This window comes from Heptranchias perlo, chromosome 40 (genome assembly GCF_035084215.1).
Source record: "Heptranchias perlo isolate sHepPer1 chromosome 40, sHepPer1.hap1, whole genome shotgun sequence".
NCBI lineage: Eukaryota > Metazoa > Chordata > Chondrichthyes > Hexanchiformes > Hexanchidae > Heptranchias > Heptranchias perlo.
The window spans coordinates 2,383,875-2,406,841 of NC_090364.1; the positions used below are offsets into that span (position 1 = coordinate 2,383,875).

General features: G+C 46.5%; 2 protein-coding genes and 2 non-coding genes across 10 annotated transcripts in view; 3 read left to right on the top strand and 1 right to left on the bottom strand.

Moving 5' to 3' along the window:
• Positions 1–2,674, bottom strand: part of LOC137305485 (synaptogyrin-1-like) — a 31,730-nt gene extending 29,056 nt beyond the window's left edge. For 4 of the 7 annotated variants that reach the window (XM_067974329.1, XM_067974326.1, XM_067974328.1 and 1 more), the window contains exon 1: positions 2,509–2,671. In XM_067974329.1, the coding sequence (XP_067830430.1) occupies positions 2,509–2,610 (102 nt within the window). In that variant the 5' untranslated portion in view covers positions 2,611–2,671. Of the gene's footprint in view, positions 1–2,508 lie in introns of all 7 variants that reach the window. The other 3 variants (XM_067974331.1, XM_067974327.1, XM_067974330.1) reach the window with 3 other exon arrangements.
• An 11,262-nt stretch (positions 2,675–13,936) lies between these two features.
• On the top strand, positions 13,937–20,137 carry rpl3 (ribosomal protein L3). The gene is made up of 9 exons (XM_067974332.1): positions 13,937–14,068; positions 15,737–15,905; positions 16,166–16,301; positions 16,744–16,930; positions 17,266–17,426; positions 18,870–18,971; positions 19,068–19,163; positions 19,683–19,802; positions 20,014–20,137. Exons 1-9 carry the CDS (start codon positions 14,029–14,031, stop codon positions 20,056–20,058), a joined length of 1,056 nt encoding a protein of 351 aa, XP_067830433.1. The 5' UTR covers positions 13,937–14,028; the 3' UTR covers positions 20,059–20,137.
• On the top strand, positions 17,095–17,185 carry LOC137305790 (small nucleolar RNA U83B). Its single transcript, XR_010958765.1, has one exon. It is a non-coding gene; the product is annotated as a small nucleolar RNA U83B (small nucleolar RNA).
• On the top strand, positions 18,129–18,219 carry LOC137305791 (small nucleolar RNA U83B). Its single transcript, XR_010958766.1, has one exon. It is a non-coding gene; the product is annotated as a small nucleolar RNA U83B (small nucleolar RNA).
• Positions 20,138–22,967: the final 2,830 nt, after the last annotated feature.

The window sequence follows — 22,967 nt, forward strand, 5'->3', positions numbered from 1 at the left end:
TAAGAAAAAAGAATTTGACTTTGTACTTGGGTGGAAAAGCATTTTGTAAATATATGTTTAATTTTACTTTCTTAAAAAAAAATTAAATGTTGATATATTTGTACAAACTAGTGCCGAAACCAAAATACACTCCAACACTAAAAAAAATTGGACTCAGACTTAACCAAGCTAACCTCATTTAAACCTCAGCCCTGTTCCTGGATGCTCCATATTGCCCAACACTGTCAATATTGCAAAAATCCCATTGAGATTTTGAAAAATAAAAGTCTGGATTGAAACCATAAACACACAGTACATCATTCAGGATCAAAAATATTAATATCTCATAAACAAGGTCAGCAAACCTGTGTTAATTGCAATAGAGCAGATTCGAATTGCTACTAATATCCATTAGCTGCACAGAGGGAAAGGTTCCTGGTATGTGCAACGATTCTTAATTAACACAAACCACAAAATTGTCAGGACATTTTGAACAGCTCCCTGTCAAACTGGTGCCTTGTCTTGTTTGACTACTGGGTGACATTGCTCTCTCTCACACTCTCTCTCCATCACCTCCTCTCGCTCCATCCCCCCCCCCCCCCCTCGCTCCATCCATCCCCCCCCCCCCCCCCTCGCTCCATCCATCCCCCCCCCCCCCCTCGCTCCATCCATCCCCCCCCCCCCCCTCGCTCCATCCATCCCCCCCCCCCCCCCCCCTCGCTCCATCCATCCCCCCCCCCCCCGCCTCGCTCCATCCATCCCCCCCCCCCCCCCCCTCGCTCCATCCATCCCCCCCCCCCCCCTCCTCGCTCCATCCATCCCCCCCCCCCCCCCTCGCTCCATCCATCCCCCCCCCCCCCCCCCCTCGCTCCATCCATCCTCCCCCCCCCCCCGCTCCATCCATCCCCCCCCTCCTCTCGCTCCATCCCCCCCCCTCCCTCGCTCCATCCATCCCCCCCCCCCCTCGCTCCATCCATCCCCCCCCCTCCCTCGCTCCATCCATCCCCCCCCTCCCTCGCTCCATCCCATCTCTCCCCCCCGCTCCCTCGCTCCATCCCAGGCTGGGATTAACCCCCTCTCCCTCTCACCATCCTCTGGGTTTATCCCCCCTCTTCCCCCCTCACTCTGGGTTTAACCCCCCCTCCCTCTCTTCCCCCCTCACTCTGGGTTTAACCCCCCCTCCCTCTCTTCCCCCCTCACTCTGGGTTTAACCCCCCCTCCCTCTCTTCCCCCCCTCACTCTGGGTTTAACCCCCCCCACTCTCTTCCCCCCCTCACTCTGGGTTTAACCCCCCCACTCTCTTCCCCCCCTCACTCTGGGTTTAACCCCCCCTCCCTCTCTTCCCCCCTCACTCTGGGTTTAACCCCCCCTCCCTCTCTTCCCCCCCTCACTCTGGGTTTAACCCCCCCACTCTCTTCCCCCCCTCACTCTGGGTTTAACCCCCCCTCCCTCTCTTCCCCCCCCCTCCCGGGTTTAACCCCCCCTCCCTCTCTTCCCCCCCCCTCCCGGGTTTAACCCCCCCTCCCTCTCTTCCCCCCCCCCTCCCTCTCTTCCCCCCCCCTCCCTCTCTTCCCCCCCCCCCTCCCTCTCTTCCCCCCCCCCCTCCCTCTCTTCCCCCCCCCCTCCCTCTCTTCCCCCCCCCCCTCCCTCTGGGTTTAACCCCCCCTCCCTCTCTTCCCCCCTCACTCTGGGTTTAACCCCCCCTCCCTCTCTTCCCCCCCCCCCCTCCCTCTCTTCCCCCCCCCCCCTCCCTCTCTTCCCCCCCCCCCTCCCTCTCTTCCCCCCCCCCCTCCCTCTGGGTTTAACCCCCCACTCTCTTCCCCCCTCACTCTGGGTTTAACCCCCACTCTCTTCCCCCCTCACTCTGGGTTTAACCCCCTCTCTCTTCCCCCCCTCACTCTGGGTTTAACCCCCTCTCTCTTCCCCCCTCACTCTGGGTTTAACCCCCACTCTCTTCCCCCCTCACTCTGGGTTTAACCCCCTCTCTCTCTTCCCCCCTCACTCTGGGTTTAACCCCCTCTCTCTTTCCCCCCTCACTCTGGGTTTAACCCCCTCTCTCTTCCCCCCCTCACTCTGGGTTTAACCCCCTCTCTCTTCCCCCCCTCACTCTGGGTTTAACCCCCTCTCTCTTCCCCCCCTCACTCTGGGTTTAACCCCCTCTCTCTCTTCCCCCCTCACTCTGGGTTTAACCCCCTCTCTCTTCCCCCCCCTCACTCTGGGTTTAACCCCCTCTCTCTTCCCCCCTCACTCTGGGTTTAACCCCCTCTCTCTCTTCCCCCCTCACTCTGGGTTTAACCCCCTCTCTCTTCCCCCCCCTCACTCTGGGTTTAACCCCCTCTCTCTTCCCCCCCCTCACTCTGGGTTTAACCCCCTCTCTCTTCCCCCCTCACTCTGGGTTTAACCCCCTCTCTCTCTTCCCCCCTCACTCTGGGTTTAACCCCCTCTCTCTTCCCCCCTCACTCTGGGTTTAACCCCCTCTCTCTCTTCCCCCCTCACTCTGGGTTTAACCCCCTTTTCCCCCCCACTCACCCAGCTGACCGCCCTGAGGATGGTCTGCGGCTGTTTGATGAAGGTGACGGGGTCGAAGGCCCCCCCGGCCTTGCCCGCTCCATAAGCTGCTCCAGTCTCCATCTTCCTCGCTCACTGCTCCAGCGTCGGGGGCGCGCCCTGGCCCGCGGGGGCGCGCACTCACAGGCACGGAGGCCGCCGAGAACCAACCGTCCTGCAGGGGCCCGGGGGCGGCGGGGGGAGAAGCGATTTACAAACAGAATTCGAAACCACAATAAATGCAGAGAGAAAATGCAACATTGGGACACTTTTGCAATAATATAAGTAATTAATTGCAATATATTTTAATAGTAATTTAACCAATTTTTAGTATTATATAATGAATTATAATCCTTAATTATTAAAATATTACTATGCTTGTTAAATAATCTTGTAAATATATTGAAAATATGACTATGCATTTTAATAATCTTGTAATGATATTGAAAATATGATTGCATTTTAATCTTGTAAATATATTGAAAATATGACTATGCATTTTAATAATCTTGTAAATATATTGAAAATATGACTATGCATTTTAATAATCTTGTAATGATATTGAAAATATGATTGCATTTTAATCTTGTAAATATATTGAAAATATGACTATGCATTTTAATAATCTTGTAAATATATTGAAAATATGACGATGCATTTTAATAATCTTGTAAATATATTGAAAATATTACTATGCATTTTAATAATCTTGTAAATATATTGAAAATATTACTATGCATTTTAATAATCTTGTAAATATATTGAAAATATGACGATGCATTTTAATAATCTTGTAATGATATTGAAAATATGACTGCATTTTAATCTTGTAAATATATTGAAAATATGACTATGCATTTTAATAATCTTGTAAATATATTGAAAATGTTACTATGCATGTCAAATAATCTCGCAAATATATTAAAAATATAATGAATCATTATGTTAAAAGAATAGAGTATTGCATTAAATTAATCAATCAGATGAAATATTGAGAAAATATGAGCTTGTAATTGATGATTAATATATTACACAGAGTAACTGATAGTCAGTGAGAGGGGAAACTGGGACAATTTGTCATTGTACAATGCCCAAAATGAGATTATCTGCCTTTTACTCACTCTCACAAGCCTGAGATGATGAACCCCAAATACCAAGAGACTTGGTTTCTATTCCCTTGAGTATAGGAGATTGAGGGGTGATGTGATTGAGGTGTTAAAAATATTAAAAGGATTCAATAGGGTAGGTATGGAGAAACTATGAATCAAGAACAAGGGGGAATAATCTTAAAATTAGCGCTCGGCCGTTCAGGGGTGATGTCGGGAAGCTCTTCTTCACACAAAAGGGGAGTGGAAATCTGGAACTCTCTCCCCCAAAAGGCTGTGGGTGCTGGGGGTCAATTGGAACTTTCAAGACTGAGATCGATAGATTTTTGTTGGGTAAGGGTGTCGAGGGATATGGAACAAAGGCGAGAAAATTGAGTTAAGGTGCGTATAAGCCATGATCTAGGAACATAGGAACAGGAATAGGCCATTCAGCCCCTTGTGCCTACTTCGCCATTTGATAAGATCATGGCTGATCTGTGATCTAACTCCATATACCTGCCTTTGGCCCATATCCCTTAATACCTTTGATTGCCAAAAAGCTATCAATCTCAGATTTAAATTTCTAATTGAATGGTGGAACAGGCCCAAGGGGCTGAATGGCCTCCTCCTGTTCCTAATGTTCCTAGGATCAGGCTCAGCTTGATGCATCTCATGGCCAAATAGCCTGATGACACTTACCATCTAGGTATGAGCATAGGGAATGTGAACTTTGGTTGAGGCAGTAGTAGATAGTTAACACTGACTGTGGAAGAGTACCCCAGAGGTAGAGGAGAAAGCAAGAAGACCTGCAGTTAATTATCAGAAAATTGCACGGCCAGTGCCGATTATGTTGACTTTAATGATCTCCATTTTGCCCAAAGTGATGAAGGATCTTTCATGTCTCAAAGTCCAGGCTCAACAGTCAGATTATAATGATTTGGACACTGACAGTTCCAAGCAACTGTGCTCCTTAATAAAGTAATCTCTAAACTAGGACACACAAGTGGCCTACTAATGAGCACTGTATTCGGCTCAACTGGTCTATGCCGGTGTTTATGCTCCACACGAACCTCCTCCCATCCCACTTCATCTCATCCATCAGCACAACCTTCTATTCCTTTCTCCCTCATGTACTAATTTAACTTCCCCTTAAATGCATCTATGTTATTCGCTTAAAATACTCCTTGTGGTAGCAAGTTCCACATTCTCACCACTTTCTGGGTTAAGAAGTTTCTCCTAAATTCTTTATTGGATTTAGTCGTGAGTATCTTATATTCTGGTCTCCCCCCACAAGTGGAAACATCTTCTCTAAGTCTACCCTATCGAACCCCTTTGTAATTTTAAAGACTTCTTTCAGGTCATCCCTCAGTCTTCTCTTTTCTAGAGAAAAGAGCCCCAGCCTGTTCAGCCTTTCTTGATAGTTATAACCTCTCAGTTCTGGTATCATCCTTGTAAATCTTTTTTGCACCTTCTCCTGCGCCTCTATATCCCTTTTGTAATATGGAGACCAGAACTGTTCACAGTACTCCAAGTGTGGTCTAACAAAGGTTCTATACAAGTTTAACATAACTTCCCTGCTTTTCAATTCCATTCCTCCAGAAATGAACCCCAGTACCTTGTTTGCATTTTCATGGCCTTGTTAACTTGCTTTTAATGATTTGTGAATGTGTACCCCATGTGATTTGAGAATGTGTACCCCTAATGATTTATGAATGTGTACCCGTATTGGGCTATTAAAATGCACACCTGTTAATGGGGACCTGCTTAAAGGGCACTGACTTCACAAGACAGAGAGTAGTTGTGTGTCATTTCCGTTGCAATGCAATATGACATTCTAACTACACCTGGGGTACTTGACCTCTGGCTCCCAAATCTTTGCACACCAGCTCTTGAAGCCCGGGCTGCTCAGTCCTATTGGTGGGATAAATTCCTTGTTTGCTGGTTCATCCTGTTTGAAATTTGATAGGTTTGGAAATAAGGACTGTTCTTAACTCTGTTGCCTCATCGGTGGATGAACCCTCAAATCAGAAGCCTGAGAGCTGTCTGCAGCAGCAACTTGAGGCATCTGCAAATTATGGATTTAAACTTTAAACTATACGTCGGGCTCACACCAACACAACCCATGAAGACACCTAGTCTGGAGACACCTCTCCCTTGCACTGTGCAATACTTCTGATGCGAATCGCTTTGAGTGTTTAGCCAAATACGGAACAATTCCCAAACTCTTCCTGATGTTGGAGGTGTCCCTTTAATCACTAATCATTCTTTGCATTTTTATTCAATCCATAATTGAATCTTATCGAGTTTCCTCATTAATAAAACAACAGCACTTTCCTCTTCATCAGGCAGGTGAAGGCCGAGCGTTTCCCAAAACCGAACAGTGTGTCTGGTTGCTCTGAAACCTGTCAGACACGTCACGGGGTGACGATGAGATATCCGGTTGAGACAATGTAATCTTCTAACCTAAAATGGAAACTGAAGATTTAAGTGTAATACATTCCAATCAGGTTTCCGCCCCTGCCACAGTCCTGAAACGGCCCTTAACAAGGTCACAAATGACATCCTGTGTGACTGTGACCGTGGTGAACTCTCCCTCCTCATCCTTCTCCACCTGTCCGCAGCCTTTGACACGGTTGACCACACCATTCTCCTCCAGCACCTCTCCTCCGTCGTCCAGCTGGGTGGGACTGCGCTCACCTGGTTCCATTCTTATCCATCCAGTCGTAGCCAGAGAATCACCTGCAATGGCTTCCCTTCCTGCTCCAGCACCGTTACCTCTGGAGCCCCCTGAGGATTTATTCTTGTCCCCTCCTATTTCTCATCTACATGCTGCCCCTCGGCGACATCATCTGAAAACACGTCAGATTCCACATGTACGCTGACGACACCCAGCTCTACCTCACCGCCACCTCCCTCGACCCCTCCGCTGTCTCTCATTTGTCACACTGTGTGTCCAACATGAGCAAAAATTTCTCCAACTAAATATTGGGAAGACCGAAGCCATTGTCTTTGGTCCCCGCCGGAAACGCCGTTCCCTAGGCCACCGATTCCATCCCTCTCCCCGGCCACTGTCTGAGGCTGAACCAGACCGTTCACAACCCTGGCCTCCTATTTGACCTTGAGATGAGCTTCTGACCCCATATCCGCTCCATCACCAAGACCGCCTACTTCCACCTCCGTAACATCGCCCGTCCCCGCCTCTGCCTCAGCTCATCTGCTGCTGAAATCCTTATCCATGTCTTTGTTACCTTGAGACTCGACTATTCCAATGTTCTCCTGGCCGGCCTCCCACCTTCCACACTCCATAAACTTGAGCTCATCCAAAACTCTGCTGCCCCGTATCCTAACTCGCACCAAGTCCCGTTCACCCATCACCCGTGCTCGCTGACCTACATTGGCTCCCAGTCCGGGAACGCCTCGATTTTAAAATTGTCATCCTTGTTTTCAAATCCCTCCATGGCCTCGCCCCTCCCTATCTCTGTAGCCTCCTCCAGCCCTACAACCCTCCGAGATCTCTGCGCTCCTCCAATTCTTGCCAATTTTAATCGCTCCACCATTGGCGGCCGTGCCTTCAGCTGCCTGGGCTCTAAGCTCTGGAATTCCCTCCCTAAACCTCTCCGCCTCTCTCTCTCCTCCTTTAAGACGCTCCTTAAAACCTACCTCTTTGGCCAAGCTTTTGGTCACCTGTCCTAATCATAGAAAGTTACGGCACAGAAAAAGGCCATTCGGCACATTGTGTCCGTGCCATATCTCCTGATGTGGCTCGGTGTCAAATTTTGTCTGATTACGCTCCTGTGAAGAGCCTTGGGACGTTTTACTATGTTAAAGGCGCTATATGAATGCAAGTTGTTGTTGTTGTCATCTCGAGCTCCTGATCAGCCATGGTCTAATTGAGTGGCTGGAGGGGCTGCTGACCCACCCTTGGATACAGGTTCCCATTAGCGCTGGCAGATCTGTACCTTGCCCAAGTAACTACCTGTAACCTAAATAGCGTGTGGCTGCTGGGCTATTTGACTGTGGTGGGCAGCACGCCCAAGCCAGATCCTGCCCTCACCTGACAACCACAGACGTGCACTTTTTCCGGTAGGGTTCACTGGATAGCAGTCAGGAGTGGGAACCTTGCCTGACTTAATTTCCCCCCCACCTCACTCTCTAATCCAAGGTCTGAAGCTGGGGGACAAACCTGGAATCCTCTGGTCTGCAGGGCTCAGTGACACATGCAGAGGGGGTTTGACAGGAATCAAAATGATGAGAAAAGAGTGAAAGATTATTTCCCCTGATTAGTGAATCAGTAACCAAGGAGCCATAAACTTGTGATTAGCAGCAGAAGCATAAAATGGGGACAGATTGGAAGGAAATTTTTCATGCAGAGGATTATTCCATTGTGGAATCTATTATGGGGCAATTGGAGTGGAATCAGGCACAACATGGAGGGGGCAGGGGGGCGAGGGGGAGAGGTTAATCTGATATTTTTATTAAATTAGTTTTGAGGGGCCTGTTGAACCTTATCATTGGTACAGTGTGGAGATGCCAGTGATGGACTGGGGTTGACAATTGTAAACAATTTTACAACACCAAGTTATAGTCCAACGATTTTATTTGAAATCTACAAGCTTTCGGAGGCTTCCTCCTTCCTCAGGTAAATGTCAGGAACTACCTGAGGAAGGAGGAAGCCTCCGAAAGCTAATAGATTTCAAATAAAATCGTTGGACTATAACTTGGTGTTGTAAAATTGTTTACAATTGGTACAGTGACATTGTTGATTTTCTCCTAAATAATACTTAACGAGGATATCTTGCGACGGGAACAAATTTATTTGAAAGATAAATGAAACTGACATAAAAAGAACCCCCGTCAACACCGTGGCTCTTTGCCTCTTTATCTGCTTTGGTTGATTTAATATTTCCGTTTGAAAGCGTGCGCCCCGATGACATCATCGGAAGAACAGCCTGGAAGCATTTCGAGAGGCCCCAGAGAGCACCGCGGAGTTAAGTTAGCATCCGCAGACACGACCATCAATCTGAGACGCTTCGGCAGTCGTGTCATTTCAATGGTGTGTATATTAATTGCGTTATCAGCCTCTATCACTCCCCCAGGCCAGTGCGCCTCGAGGAAAGGAACGGTGCTGTAATTGAAGAGTGTGGAATTACCACAGCTTCACATCCGTCACGTTTGCTGGGACTGTTTTCGGTTCTGGGCACCGCACCTCAGGAAGGCCTTGGAGGGGGTGCAGCACAGATTCACCAGAATGGTACCGGGGGCTAAAAGGGTTAAATTACGAGGACAGGTTGCATAAACTAGGCTTGTACTCCCTCGAGTATAGAAGATTAAAGGGTGATCTAATCAAGTTGTTTAAGATGATTAAAGGATTTGATAGTTTCTCTCCATCTACCCTATTTCCTCTAGTGCGGGGAATCCAGACAAGGGGGCGTAACCTTAAAATTAGAGCTAGGCCGTTCAGGGGTGATGTCAGGAAGCACTTCTTCACACAAAGGGGATTGGAAATCTGGAACTCTTGCTCCAAAAAAGCTGCTGAGGCTCGGGGGCAAATGGAAATGTCAAAACTTTTTGTTGGGTGAGGTTATTAAGAGTTATGGAACCAAGGTGGGTAAGATGGAGTTAAGATACAGATCAACCATGAATTAACTGAATGGCGGAACAGGCTCGAAGGGCTGAATGGCCTCCTCCTGTTCCTAGACCACAGTATCCCTCCCCTCCCACCCCTCTTTTTAAAATCACAAACCTGCCTCTGCTCGATCTGAATCTCGTACATGTGCCCTTCCAGTGCAAGGCCAGGGGTTCTGAACCATGGAGGAAAAGACCTGTCTGCAGACATCCTTTCTGCCACTAGCTTACCTATACTGGGGCGTTGCCATCACTGAAAAAAAGGCCAAAGCATCCTTTCCCCCTTCTGACGGTGTTCCACAAGGATTGTGTCCAGGATAGTGGTGGTGCCTGCAAGCCCTCTAGTCATCCATATGAACCAATAATGGGAGCAGTACCCCTTGTACCTTCCATTCAGTACCTTTTGACAACCTGTCTTGAGTGTTAATTGTATGATTTATATCAATTAGTGTTAATTGTATTCAGGTGGTGGGTTTCAATTGGGGACTCTCGTGTGCTGTTTATAGGGGAGCTTAGCTAGAGTAGGGGGTGTGTGTATATAAATAAATAAATAATTAAAAAAAAGAGAGGAATCTTAGAATAAAGGCTTGGAAGCAACTAGAGAGCAGGCTCCAGTATTTTAGTCTTTGCCACTTGGCTATCTAATTTTAACATTGAGCTGTGCAAAGCCATAATGCTGCTCTTGAAGACACCCACTATCATATTCCACTGGCTAACCTGTTGTCCATGATCATGAACAGATTGTACTGGATCCCCAGGTGAATTCAGTGTTGACCTCCTTCCTTCTAAGGTTCACCATGACACACTTTGTGTAAGTACAAGACACTTGATGATATACAGTACAGGTGATCAATCTATACCATATGCAGGAGTAGCTTTGGGTCCCTCTCCCAACTAACTCTGGGAAAATCCCACTCTAAGATATCTCAGTTTGCTGACTTCAAAGGTGCATTTCACAGATAAGACTTCATGAATTATCACTTATTTACATAAACAGTCCCGGCCAAGTACATTCCATAAACAAGACTTCCTGACAAACTATTCTCAGAACCTTTCAGGAACAGCTCATTTACCTAAACATCCACTCTATACCATGGTTAATTGATCCCTCTACCTATATTTATTACACTAAGTCTTAGTTATGTATTAATCACTCATTCTTTACAAGCAGATTGTTATCAGATCTTTGAGCTAAGCCATGTAATCCATCCTCTCGTCTCCCAGTCCCCTTTTAGTTTACAGTTTATCTTAGGAAGCCTGTTGCTTTCATGACCATTTGTAGTTATACAGATTACTTTGATTATTAACCCTCAACGTGATATCAAGAAACGGCTGAGTGCACTGGATACAACAAAGGCTATGGGCCCTGACAACATCCTGGCTGTAGTGCTGAAGACTTGTGCTCCAGAACTAGCTGCGCCTCTAGCCAAGCTGTTCCAGTACAGCTACAACACTGGCATCTACCTGACAATGTGGAAAATTGCCCAGGTAGGCCCTGTCCACAAAAAGCAGGACAAATCCAATCCGGCCAATTACCGCCCCATCAGTCTACTCTCAATCATCAGCAAAGTGATGGAAGGTGTCGTCGACAGTGCTAGCAAGTGGCACTTACTCACCAATAACCTGCTCACCGACGTTCAGTTTGGGTTCCGCCAGGACCACTCGGCTCCAGGCCTCATTACAGCCTTGGTCCAAACATGGACAAAAGAGCGGATTCCAGAGGTGAGGTGAGAGTAACTGCCCTTGACATCAAGGCAGCATTTGACCGAGTGTGGCACCAAGGAGCCCTAGTAAAATTGAAGTCAATGGGAATCAGGGGGAAAACTCTCCAGTGGCTGGAGTCATACCTAGCACAAAGGAAGATGGTAGTGGTTGTTGGAGGCCAATCATCTCAGCCCCAGGACATTGCTGCAGGAGCTCCTCAGGGCAGTGTCCTAGGCCCAACCATCTTCAGCTGCTTCATCAATGACCTTCCCTCCATCATAAGGTCAGAAATGGGGATGCTTGCTGATGATTGCACAGTGTTCAGTTCTATTCGCAACCCCTCAGATAATGAAGCTGTCCGTGCCCGCATGCAGCAAAACCTGGACAACATCCAGGCTTGTGCTGATAAGTGGCAAGTAACTTTGCGCCAGACAAGTGCCAGGCAATGACCATCTCCAACAAGAGAGAGTCTAACCACCTCCCCTTAACATTCAACGGCATTACCATCGCCGAATCCCCCTCCATCAACATCCTGGGGGTCACCATTGAACAGAAACTTAACTGGACCAGCCATATAAATACTGTGGCTACAAGAGCAGGTCAGAGGCTGGGTATTCTGCAGCGAGTGACTCACCTCCTGACTCCCCAAAGCCTTTCCACCATTTACGAGGCACAAGTCAGGAGTGTGATGGAATACTCTCCACTTGCCTGGATGAGTGCAGCTCCAACAACACTCAAGAAGCTCGACACCATCCAGGACAAAGCAGCCCGCTTGATTGGCACCCCATCCACCACCTTAAACATTCACTCCATTCACCACTAGCACACTGTGGCTGCAGTGTGTACCATCCACAGGATGCACTGCAGCAACTCGCCAAGGCTTCTTCGACAGCACCTCCCAAACCCACGACCTCTACCACCTAGAAGGAGAAGGGCAGCAGGCACATGGGAACAATACCACCTGCACGTTCCCCTCCAAGTCACACACCATTGTGACTTGGAAATATATCGGCCGTTCCTTCATCGTTGCTGGGTCAAAATCCTGGAACTCCCTTCCTAACAGCACTGTGGGAGAACCTTCACCACACGGACCGCAGCGGTTCAAGAAGGCGGCTCACCACCACCTTCTCAAGGGCACTTAACGATGGGCAATAAATGCTGGCTTTGCCAGTGACACCCACTTCCCGAGAATGAATAAAAAAATGTCCAACATCCAGCACATCACCACCTGTGAAAAGGAGGGCTGCTATTCTTTCAGACGTGCCTGGAACAGACAATCCAGAACCCACCCCCCACGATGCTACCCAACACATCATTAATGAAAACATTGAAAAGGATGGGTGAGGGAGAACAACCTTGCCTTACTCTTCTAATGAGAGAAAAAGTTAATTGAGTCTCCCGTTTAATTGACCCAGATTTTGGGGCACTACAGTTGGCCTTGGGAGTCCAGAGTGAGTGACGGTTTCCTGCACCCGATTGCTATCTAGTGACACCTTCTGGAAAATGCCTGTGTGCATTTCGGGTGAGGAATGCCCCTTCCCAACTGTTGTCCGGCAATTCACCAATTGCAGTCAGTGGTGGCCGTTGGCCAGGTGCAAGAGCTGGTTAAGAGAGGCCAAGTATTCAGGTTTGCACTCTCCCGGCTCAGTGCCTGCCTCTTTGGGAGTGTGGATTTTGGGCGAGGGTAGGATTGAACTTGGCTGGGATGCCCTACATAGTTGAATAGCACGCCAAAATTTACTCTGAGGAATGGCCACTTGGGTTGAGGTGTTGGAGGCTATGGAACTGTACCCTAACATGGAGTAGTTGCTTTCAGGATGTAAGAAAAGAGCAAGAAAGTTGACAAAGCAAAAGATTACATATTAATCTCTCTAGTTATATAAACTTTGTTGGGGCTCTGGCCTATGGAGGGTCAATGAATGACAACGGAAGTGAGGTAAAGTGTCACTCGGTAGAAACAGGGAATAAATATTAAGATACTGAAGAATAAAATGTTTTAAAAGCCTGAGAAATAATTGGGGATGAGAGTAATTTATACAAGGGGATTAATTTAAAAAGGAAAAGCGCGACGTTCGTTTCCAGGAAGTGACGTCATCAGCCGGGTATAAAAGGGCCGACGCTGGGCGGCCGCTCCCTCTTTCAGGTTAGTGAAGAATGGTGAGTAAGGAAAGTTAATCTTATTGATATCACAGCCATCCGGGCTTATAAGGCCTCGCTGTAGCCAGCTGCTAATATAGGCCGCTTTTAACAATCCTATAGGTATTATATTTGTCGGATATTTTGAAGATGAAGTCGTTAAAAAAGTGGTTTGAAATAACCCGGGCTGATAATCTTGAGTTTTCAATTACAAAATGGAGGTTGCCGGCCGGCCCCGGCGACTGCAATCCGAGTAAAATCAGCGCCATCCTGCTCGCTCACGCTTTGATATCGGGTTGTACCACGGCTGCGTTAGTCTAGCTAAAAGTTTGTGCGCGTATTTCCCGAGTTATAGTTGGGTAAAGTGTTCAAATGGTGAAGTTTGAAAATGGGTGTTCAGCCTGGTTCCAAAATGGAGTCCCAACGAGTTACAGAAGGCACCAGCCAGGATGGTGGGCTTGGGTCTGGGAGGGAGAGACACCAGGGGCACGAATGGATGGGGAAACGCTGCATTTCGGTGGCTTTTGCTCCCAAAAGTGTAATTTTTTCCATTCTAGGTTAAGTATGCAATCATTCAAAATTTAAATGGAGTGAGACAGAAGTAACAAAGTTCATTGCAACTTCTGCCTGCAGTTAGTTTTGTGACTCCAGAGTGAGCACTTTTATAAAGTCAGTGGGTTTTTTTAACATTCTTTAGTGAGTAGCAGATTTCCCTTTTTAGTTTCCAACAGGCAATGTGAGTTTGAACTGAATTCACCCTTTTTAGTAAACATGGAGTTTTCTTTCCCCTCTCTTTCAGTCTCACCGTAAGTTCTCGGCGCCCAGACACGGTTCCCTGGGCTTCCTGCCCCGCAAGAGGAGTCGCAGACACAGGGGGAAGGTGAAGAGCTTCCCCAAGGATGATCCCCGCAAACCCGTCCACCTGACTGCCTTCCTGGGGTACAAGGCGGGTATGACCCACATTGTGCGGGAGGTTGACAGACCCGGTTCTAGTGAGTAATTTTTGATTTCTTAGGGAGGGATGCTGCACGCGTGTACCCCTGTTTAAAGGCCCCTAACTTTGCTGAACAATGACTGTGCGCTGCTCCCCAGACCCGTGCAAGGGGCAGTCCCACCACGGGTCAATTTGTGGGGCAAACACCCTGTGTCTCGCTGCAGTTGTGGGCCTGTGTTTCACAGTGGGCAGGGCCTGATTTCTGTGACCTTGCACTTTTCCCCAGTGTTGGTTCTCCATAACTGGAGGTGCCTGTTTGAAGGGCAGATTAGTCACCAGTGCTGTCTGCCTTGTAGCTGCAAGTGCTGTCACTGGCGGCAGTATGTTTGGCAGGGACTGGACTAAGGGACGATGACTGTAAACTTTGCCAATAGCCCATGCATTGCTTGGATTGCGATGGATAACTAATCTCGGCAGTGACCTTTTTGTTTGTCCATTGCCTGTCTACCTGCCTTTTGAGACACAAGTACTTGAGGCTTGAAGAAGTTCTCCTCTCTGACTTGGCGTAAGTCATATCATGGTGAGGGGAGGTATGCTAGTTCATCAGTTTTTGGATGTTCAATACCATACCCTGGCACAGATGCCTCATTTCAGGGCCTCTGTCCTACCAGGTTGTTTGAAAAGAGCCTCCATACCCTACAGTGGCGTCATTCGTGCTGATGGGGGGGGTCTATGACTCTGCACCATGCAAAGCATACAGCTAGTAGATTGCTTGAGGGATGCTAACAATTTAGTTCATTGGCTGATCTGAAGTTGTCGTTCTTTCTCCTCCCCCTCCCAGGTATATCCATAGGAACAAGTCTAGCCCATTCAGCCCCTCAAGCCTGTTCTACCAGTTAATTAGATCATGCAGGCGGTCTGGTCAGGCTCGCAGCTAGCTAGCTGTGAGCAGCCATTTAATAATGACAGCGGAGCCCTTGAAAGATGAGCTCCATTTGGCGAGAAGCACATCTGTTTTACAATCTATAAATGTGCTTCAATCCATTAACATCAGCTTTAGAATTGTGCTAATGACTCGAGTAACTACACATGATGATAGACTCGACGGGCGGTCATAAACAGTCACCTGTGGTGGTTTTTGCTGAATGTCGAGTTTGCTGACTGTAGTGCAATAAACACTAGACTTCTAGAATTTCTTTGGTAACTGCAGAGATGCTTCTCTTCCCTGGATGGTAGTAAGCTGGTTTGTGTCTGCAATTTCTCTTGCCTCTAAACCACAGGGCATGGAACTAAAAACAGAAAATGCTGGAAATAATCAGCAAGTCAGACAGCATCTGTGGAGAAAGTTAATGTTTCAGGTTGATGACGATTCATGAGGACTGGGAAGGTCATCGACCTGAGACATTAACTGTTTCGTTCTCCACAGATGTGGTCTGACCTGCTGAGACCAGCATTTTCTGTGTTTATTTCAGATTTCCAACGTCTGCAGTATTTTGCTATAGAGTAAGCATGGAACGAATAGTTCACTGTGGGTGGTGTGGAGAAGCTCGTCAAAGGATGAGTTTGGTGTGTGTCCGATGAGAGAAGGTTGCTGCTTAGTCTATCAGCTAAATCAAAGCCAATTCCAACTGGTTAAACTTGTAGCCAGACTACGATTGTTGGAAATGGCTTTTAATTGTATTGCATTATCAGCGATTGTCAGCAATTAATTAACAATCTCCTGCAGAGGTGAACAAGAAGGAGGTGGTAGAGGCGGTGACTGTGATTGAAACTCCCCCGATGGTAATCGTTGGTCTCGTTGGCTATGTGGAGACTCCCCGCGGCCTCCGTACTTTCAAGACCATCTTCGCCGAGCACATCAGTGATGAATGCAAACGCCGCTTCTACAAGAACTGGTAAATACGACAAACAATTCCACAACCTGTTTTGTTTCGTAATTTTAAATTGCGGAATGGTGTTAATCTGGATTTAATGATCAGCTCCGCTCGGCCGTGGCAACGCGGACTGATGAGCTTGGGCTCCGCTTGTTGGAGGAAAATATCCTTAGGTCCCAACAATGAGCCGCCCACTGCAGTTTGGCGCTGATTCCTTCCGCTCGCACAGTTTGTGTGATGAAGGGTTGTGCCAATGGTCTCTTGTCTCTCTATATATAAAGGTACAAGTCCAAGAAGAAGGCTTTCACCAAGTACTGCAAGAAATGGCAGGACGACGATGGCAAGAAACAGCTGGAGAAGGACCTGTCCAGCATGAAGAAGTACTGCCAGGTTATCCGTATCATCGCTCACACACAGGTAGGCACCAGGACTGAATCTGGGTGAATGAGGGCAGGTTATGAGGTTTAGCTTGTGATTGCATGGGGTCCAGCTTGCTAACCTAGCATATACATGTACTAGAATGTACAGCACAGAATCAGTTCATATAATTACTTTCAGTGCTCTTGAATCTGTAGGACGTTGTTAAACCCCTAGAAGTAAGGCCAATGAGTATTGAGCTTTTCATTACACTTGCTTGTGGCTGGGTGAACTTAATCCTTGACATGTTGGGATGAATTTCAATATTGCATTAGTGGCTTCTATTTAAAATTCAGGCAGTTTCAATAGATGGAGTATTGATTTGTACTTCAGTGTCTGGGTTTGAAACCTGGGCCAGTGAGGTTTGAGGTTTACAGTGGAGGCTTGGCTCTGAGTTCTACTTAAAACTAATCTGCTTCATTGGAATGATTCCCCTCTGCAGATGCGCTTGCTACCCTTGCGTCAGAAGAAGTCCCACATCATGGAGATCCAGTTGAATGGAGGGACAATTGCAGAAAAAGTGGACTGGGCACGAGAGAAGCTGGAGCAGCAGGTTGCTGTGAACTTGGTGTTTGGGCAGGATGAGATGATTGATGTCATCGGTGTAACTAAGGGCCACGGCTTCAAGGGTACGGAGCATATTTATTCAGCTGTTCTAAGGAGCCTGGTTTAGTTGCATTTGATTATTTGTAACTGTGGGTCTTAAACTGTGTGAACCTTGTGTCTAATATATGCAAAGCTAATGTGCCTGCTTTAATGTGGGACTTTGGACGAACATGTCCCTCTTCACTGGAGTGTTCTGTGATGATGCCATGGAATGTGTTGGTAACAGCACCCGACTCTGATGAGGAGCCATTCCCTGCTGTCTTCCTTCTGAGATCTTACTCCAGTGATAATTAATGAAGAATTATAACTTACCTCCTGGTGCCTGTTACTCACAGCTTTCCCTTTTCTTCTCCCCAAGGGGTCACCAGCCGTTGGCACACTAAGAAACTGCCGAGGAAGACTCACAAGGGTCTGCGCAAGGTGGCCTGTATCGGAGCCTGGCATCCCGCTCGGGTTGCTTTCTCTGTTGCTCGCGCAGGTCAGAAGGGCTACCACCACCGCACTGAGATCAACAAGAAGGTATGTGTGCTTTAAGGGTGATCTGTAATCTGGAGAATAGGGACGTAAAGAAATAGGAGCAGAGTAGGCCATAAAGCCCCTCGAACCTGATCTGCCATCAATAAGATCATGGCTGATCTTTGACCCAACTCCATTTTGTTGCTCGATTCCCTTAGTGTCCAAGCAGCCATTTCAGTCTTGAATATACTCAATGATTGGGCATTCACAGCCCTCTTGGGTCGAGAATGCCAAAGAGTCGCAGCAGAAACTTTTGCTCATTTCAGTCCTAAACGGCTGATCCAGGGGAAACAGCCTTTCAACATCTACCCTGTCAGCCCTCTAAGAATTTTATGTTTCAATGAGATCACCTCATTCTTTTAAACTCCAGAGTATAGGCCCATTTTACTCAATCTCTCCTCGTAGGACAACCCTCATCCCGGGAATCAATCTGGTGCACCTTCGTTGTTCCACCTCCAAGGCAAGTATATCCTTCCTTGGGTAAGGAGACCAAAACTGTACACAGTACTCCTTGCAATAAAGGCCAACATACCATTTGCCTTCCTAATTGTGTGCTATATCTGCATTTTAACTTGGATTTGGGGGTCCATGGACACATCACTCTGAATACCAATATTTCTTACTCTCTTTTTGTAAACCTTGTGTCTAATATCTGGTTTAATATGGGGCTTTGGGTGAGCATGTCCCCTTTTGACTCTTTATTGGAGTGTTCTATGATGATGATGTGGAATGTGTTGGTAACAGCACCTGACTCTAATGAGGAGCCATTCCCTGCTGTCTTCCTTCTGAGATCTTACTCCAGTGATTAGTGAAGAATTATAATTTTATAATTAGACTTTAATTCTCAGTATGTGGTTGTTGCTGGCAAGGCAGTCATCTCTAGTTACCCTGAACTGAGTGGTATGCTCGGCCACTTCAGAGGGCAGTGTGGGACTGGAGTCACATATAAGCCAGATCGGGTAAGGATGGTAGGTTTCCTTCCCTAAAGGATATTAGTGAACCAGTTGGGTTTTTATGACCATCCAACAGTTTTGTGGTCACTTTTACTGATGCCACCTTTTTTTAATCCAGGTTTCTTTTGACTGAATTCACATTCTCAAAACTGCCATGGTGAAATTTAAACCTAAAGGCTCTGGATTACTGGTCCAGTAGCATCCACTGTACCCCAGTAACAGGATATGCCCAGGTCTGTTGGCATTCGAAGGGCAAAGAAATTTCTGGTGTTTCAGGTGTCCATTTTTGGAACAGATATCACTCCATAACCTTTGCTAAATTGTCTTTCACCAAAGCTATTTGACTTCTGTACATGAGATTAATTACAGTAAAGGATCACCTTGCCTGAACAGATCTCTTCAGTATCTTGCTGGTTAGTGTCACTAAAGCACTGCTGCCCTGATTGTGGTTGCTCCAGGAGTGTGTACTAATGCTGAGAATTCTCCTCACCAGATCTACAGGATTGGAGGAGGTTACCAAACCAAGGATGGCAAATTAGTGAAAAACAACGCTGCTACTGAGTATGACCTGACAGATAAGAGCATCAACCCCCTGGTGAGTTTTTACAAACTACCCACTGCATTCTACACTCTGGCTTGTGTTGTAGCTCTGGGTTTTGTGCTGACTGGTATGTTTTTTTTTTAAAAACAGGGAGGCTTTCCTCACTATGGTGAAGTGACCAATGACTTCCTGATGGTGAAGGGCTGTGTTGTTGGTACCAAGAAGCGTGTGCTGACTCTGCGCAAGGTGACCACTTACTAACTTTACACCACTTATCTTGTTAGTGTATTTAATCTGCCTCCTTACTGGGGTGGGTGGGGAAGGAAGGAGTAAGAATGGTGTTCCTGCCCTTGGAGTGTTCAGATGATTCATCTAAATGGTCACTACTGTGACTTTAAGCCATGGTTAGACCTGTGTTTTAAGTTAGGTGTCTTGTACCTAAAAGTGCTCATTGCCCCAAAGGAACACCCCATATTTCCTGAGCCCACAGAACAGTGGGTTGGGAGGGGTGGGGTGCTGGCGGTAGGTTTCTAGTTACTGGTGCCAATAGAAATAATCCCTGGGTCTTCCCCCCCCCCCCCCCCCCCCCCCAAAATGGCTGGCAGGCATAACTATTCTGGTAGAGAAAGGGGGTGTTCTGTGTCAGTCCAGTTTTAAAGTTGGTGAGAATGTTGGCTGTGCCTGCTAGTATGCCCCAGTTTGGAGTTAGCTGGCAGTTCCCGCTTGATGGTACAGAGCACTGAATTGTTCTCTTGAACTCTGCAGTCCCTGTTGGTGCAGACCAGCCGCCGTGCCCTGGAGAAGATCGACCTGAAGTTCATCGACACGTCGTCCAAGTTTGGTCACGGCCGTTTCCAGACCATCGAGGAGAAGAAGGCGTTCATGGTGAGTGACTTCACAAACGTGTCCACTTGTTTCAGTAATGAACTTTGCAGTTTGTAAATTGTGACCGTGAGATGGAGGGTACAAGAATTCACTCATGCTTGTAATTGCTGTGAACATGTTGTGTAACTCGGTGCTTGTGGATTGCGTGACTTTGTTCTGATCAGCTCTTGTGGGTTTGCCCTTTATCTGACTTGTCTTGTTTTGCTCGCAGGGACCACTGAAGAAGGATCGAATTGTCAAGGAAGAGACTGCATAAACCATGGACCAATTCCATCAGTTGTGACATTGTTCCTGCAGTGTTTGACTGTTCATTAAAGGCTTTTTTAAAAAAAAAAGTACTTGCTGGCTTTTATTAGAATTTTTGATCCATTTTGTTCAACAGTTCATGGTGTCTGAGCTGTGCTTGGGTTGAGTTCTAATGTGCTTCAACTTTATATTTTTTTAAAAGACTTGCTTCTACACTGTCCCCATTTCTCTTTAGCAATCAGTTCTCTGTGATTCTGAAGGTGCAAATCATTGCTGTTGGGTATTTTACAACAGTTGGACAAAGTGAGACAGACTTGTGCTGTCTCCTGGCTCAGTACTGCCTCAGTATAATAGGCCTCTGGTTTTGCAGCAAAATGGGAAGGAAAATTAAGGAGATTTATAGAAAATAGCTGAAAAGGATCAGTTCTATTTGGCTTTCCCCTGCCTCATCAGATTTGTAGCTTGTTGCTTTTAGGCATAGATGCCCAGATGCATCTGTTTTTAGGGTTTGGCTTGAAAATCTGAGGATCTATCACTGCTTCGAATCTTGGCACAGAATGGGGGTGTTGAAACATTGCTCCTGTACTGGTGCGTGCTCCTTAACTGGAGTCATCTATAATCTCATTTTCCTTTCCTATGTCTTTTGTGGTTAATCAGCTCCCTTCTCATTAATTCTAATCTCTCCCTCAGTAACCACAGGGAGTGTGATTCAGGAGAGGTGAACTGCAAACTTCCCCCTTTTGGTGTTCTGGTGATTGTATGTGTGCCCCTTGTTACTGATTCACTAATGGAAACACTGAAATCTTTCACTTGCCCTCAACCTTCACCAAAAATGTTAAAACCTCTATCAGAATGCACAGGAACAGGCCATTTGGCCCAACAGGTCTATGCTGGTGTTCATGCTCCACATGAGCCTCCTCCCTCCCTACTTCATCTAACCCTATCAGTTATTAGATTCCTCTTGACCTGCCCCAGTTGGTGGGAGGGGGAACTCTTTCTGCCTCATCTGAGCTACATATCAAAGTTAATACTGGCAATTTGAACCAACATTAGAAAATGTAGGACACAGCATGTCAGTTTAGAGGACAGTGCTGGGGGCAAGTGTTGGACAAGGGCCTTAGCACATGACGTTAGAATGCTTGATATTTGCTTGGCTGTGAATGAATTTGAGGTTGCAAAATCTGGCTTTTGGTGTGGTGTGACTAGGATTTGGCTCCTACTATCAGCACCCACAACAGGATCATCTGTCTATTTGAGGAAGTGCTGCAAGCACTAGTGCCTTTTTAACGTAGTGAAATGTCCCAAAGTGCTTCACAGGAGTAATTTGACACTGAGCCAATGAACAATAATGGGACAGTGACCATAGACTGGTCCAAAGAGAGGGGTTTGGGAAAGGAATTGAAGTCTAGGGCCTAGATGGCTGAAGGCACGGCCATTAATGGTGGAGTGACTGGTATCCTGAGGTGAAGGGTGCTACATAACTACAAGCCTTCATAATTAGGAAATTCTTCAGCTTCAACACAGCACTGTTTCATTAATGCTGTTTTATCATCTCTTAAAATAAGACCTGCAAACTTAAGCAATCAGTGCTTAGTATTTTACCATTTTTAAATCAATATAAATTTTAGCATCTCTTAACTTTTAAGTTTACTAAACCTGAAGCTTCCTAGACTGACTGCCATTTGACATTGCAGTCTTCACTGAATAAATTTATGGTTATAAATGTCAATTAGATTGAACTTCGTCGACTAGCAATGCTTTGAAGTATGTCCAAATATCCTGAAGATAGTGAAAGCTATTATAAATGTTCTTAATTGTATTTTAAATAACTCAATGGGGAAAACAAAACTTTCTATTCCCTCACCAAAAACATTGCTGGCCTCTATGGATCACCCCATGTCCCTCATTTTTAGAGATTGGATCAGAAGCTACTGGTTGGCTGTTGGATGCTAAAACATGGTTTGTATAAAAGTGAACAAAGAAGTGACATGAAATAGAAGAAGCATTTGCACAATATATAATAGTGAGCAGTGATTTTTAAGGCTTTAATTTCCAGTATTTTGTCATTTTCAATCTTAGTCATACAGCACGGATAGAGGCCCTTCGGCCCATCGTGTCCGCGCCGGCCATCAGCCCTGTCTACTCTAATCCCATATTCCAGCATTTGGTCCGTAGCCTTGTATGCTATGGCATTTCAAGTGCTCATCCAAATGCTTCTTGAATGTTGAGGGTTCCTGCCTCCACAACCCTTTCAGGCAGTGAGTTCCAGACTCCAACCACCCTCTGAGTGAAAAAGTTCTTTCTCAAATCCCCTCTAAACCTCCCGCCTTTTACCTTGAATCTATGTCCCCTTGTTATAGAACCCTCAACGAATTTAATTTATAAAACTGTCTCCCTCCTCCCAGTTCCACTATCAGACCCATAGCATTATCCAGTGACGCCAGCAGGAGGTATAGATTGCGTTGGGTCTGGGTATGATTCACTCAATGGTTGGAATGTGCTGCTGCTCGAATTGCATTGAATGTACAGCACAGAAACAGGCCATTTGGCCTGACAGATCTATGCTGATGTTTATGCTCCATATGAGCCTTCTCCCATCCTTCATCTAACCCCATCTGCATATCCTATTCCTTTCTTTCATGTCTTTATTCAACTTCCCCTCAATTACTTGTGACAGTGAGTTCCACATTCTAACCATGCTCTGGGTGTAGAAGTTTCTCCTGAATTACATTTATTACATTTATTAGCAACTATCATATTTATGGTCTCCTAGTTCTGGTTTTCCCCTGCAAGTGGAAACATTCTACCCTGTTGAACCCTTTCATAATCAGATGTGGACACGACGAGTTGGATGAAGTAGCAGAGCATAGCCGGTGGGACTCACACCCAGCATAGGTCAGTGCCTTTGGAAGCGAAGGG

Excerpts from the sequence above, each read along its gene's own strand:
- rpl3 (XM_067974332.1), top strand. The coding sequence starts at position 14,029 with ATGACCCACATTGTGCGGGAGGTTGACAGACCCGGTTCTA. Across the intron at positions 16,931-17,265 it reads TAAGGGCCACGGCTTCAAGG|GGGTCACCAGCCGTTGGCAC; the intron begins GTACGGAGCATA and ends CTTCTCCCCAAG. Across the intron at positions 17,427-18,869 it reads GCACTGAGATCAACAAGAAG|ATCTACAGGATTGGAGGAGG; the intron begins GTATGTGTGCTT and ends TCTCCTCACCAG.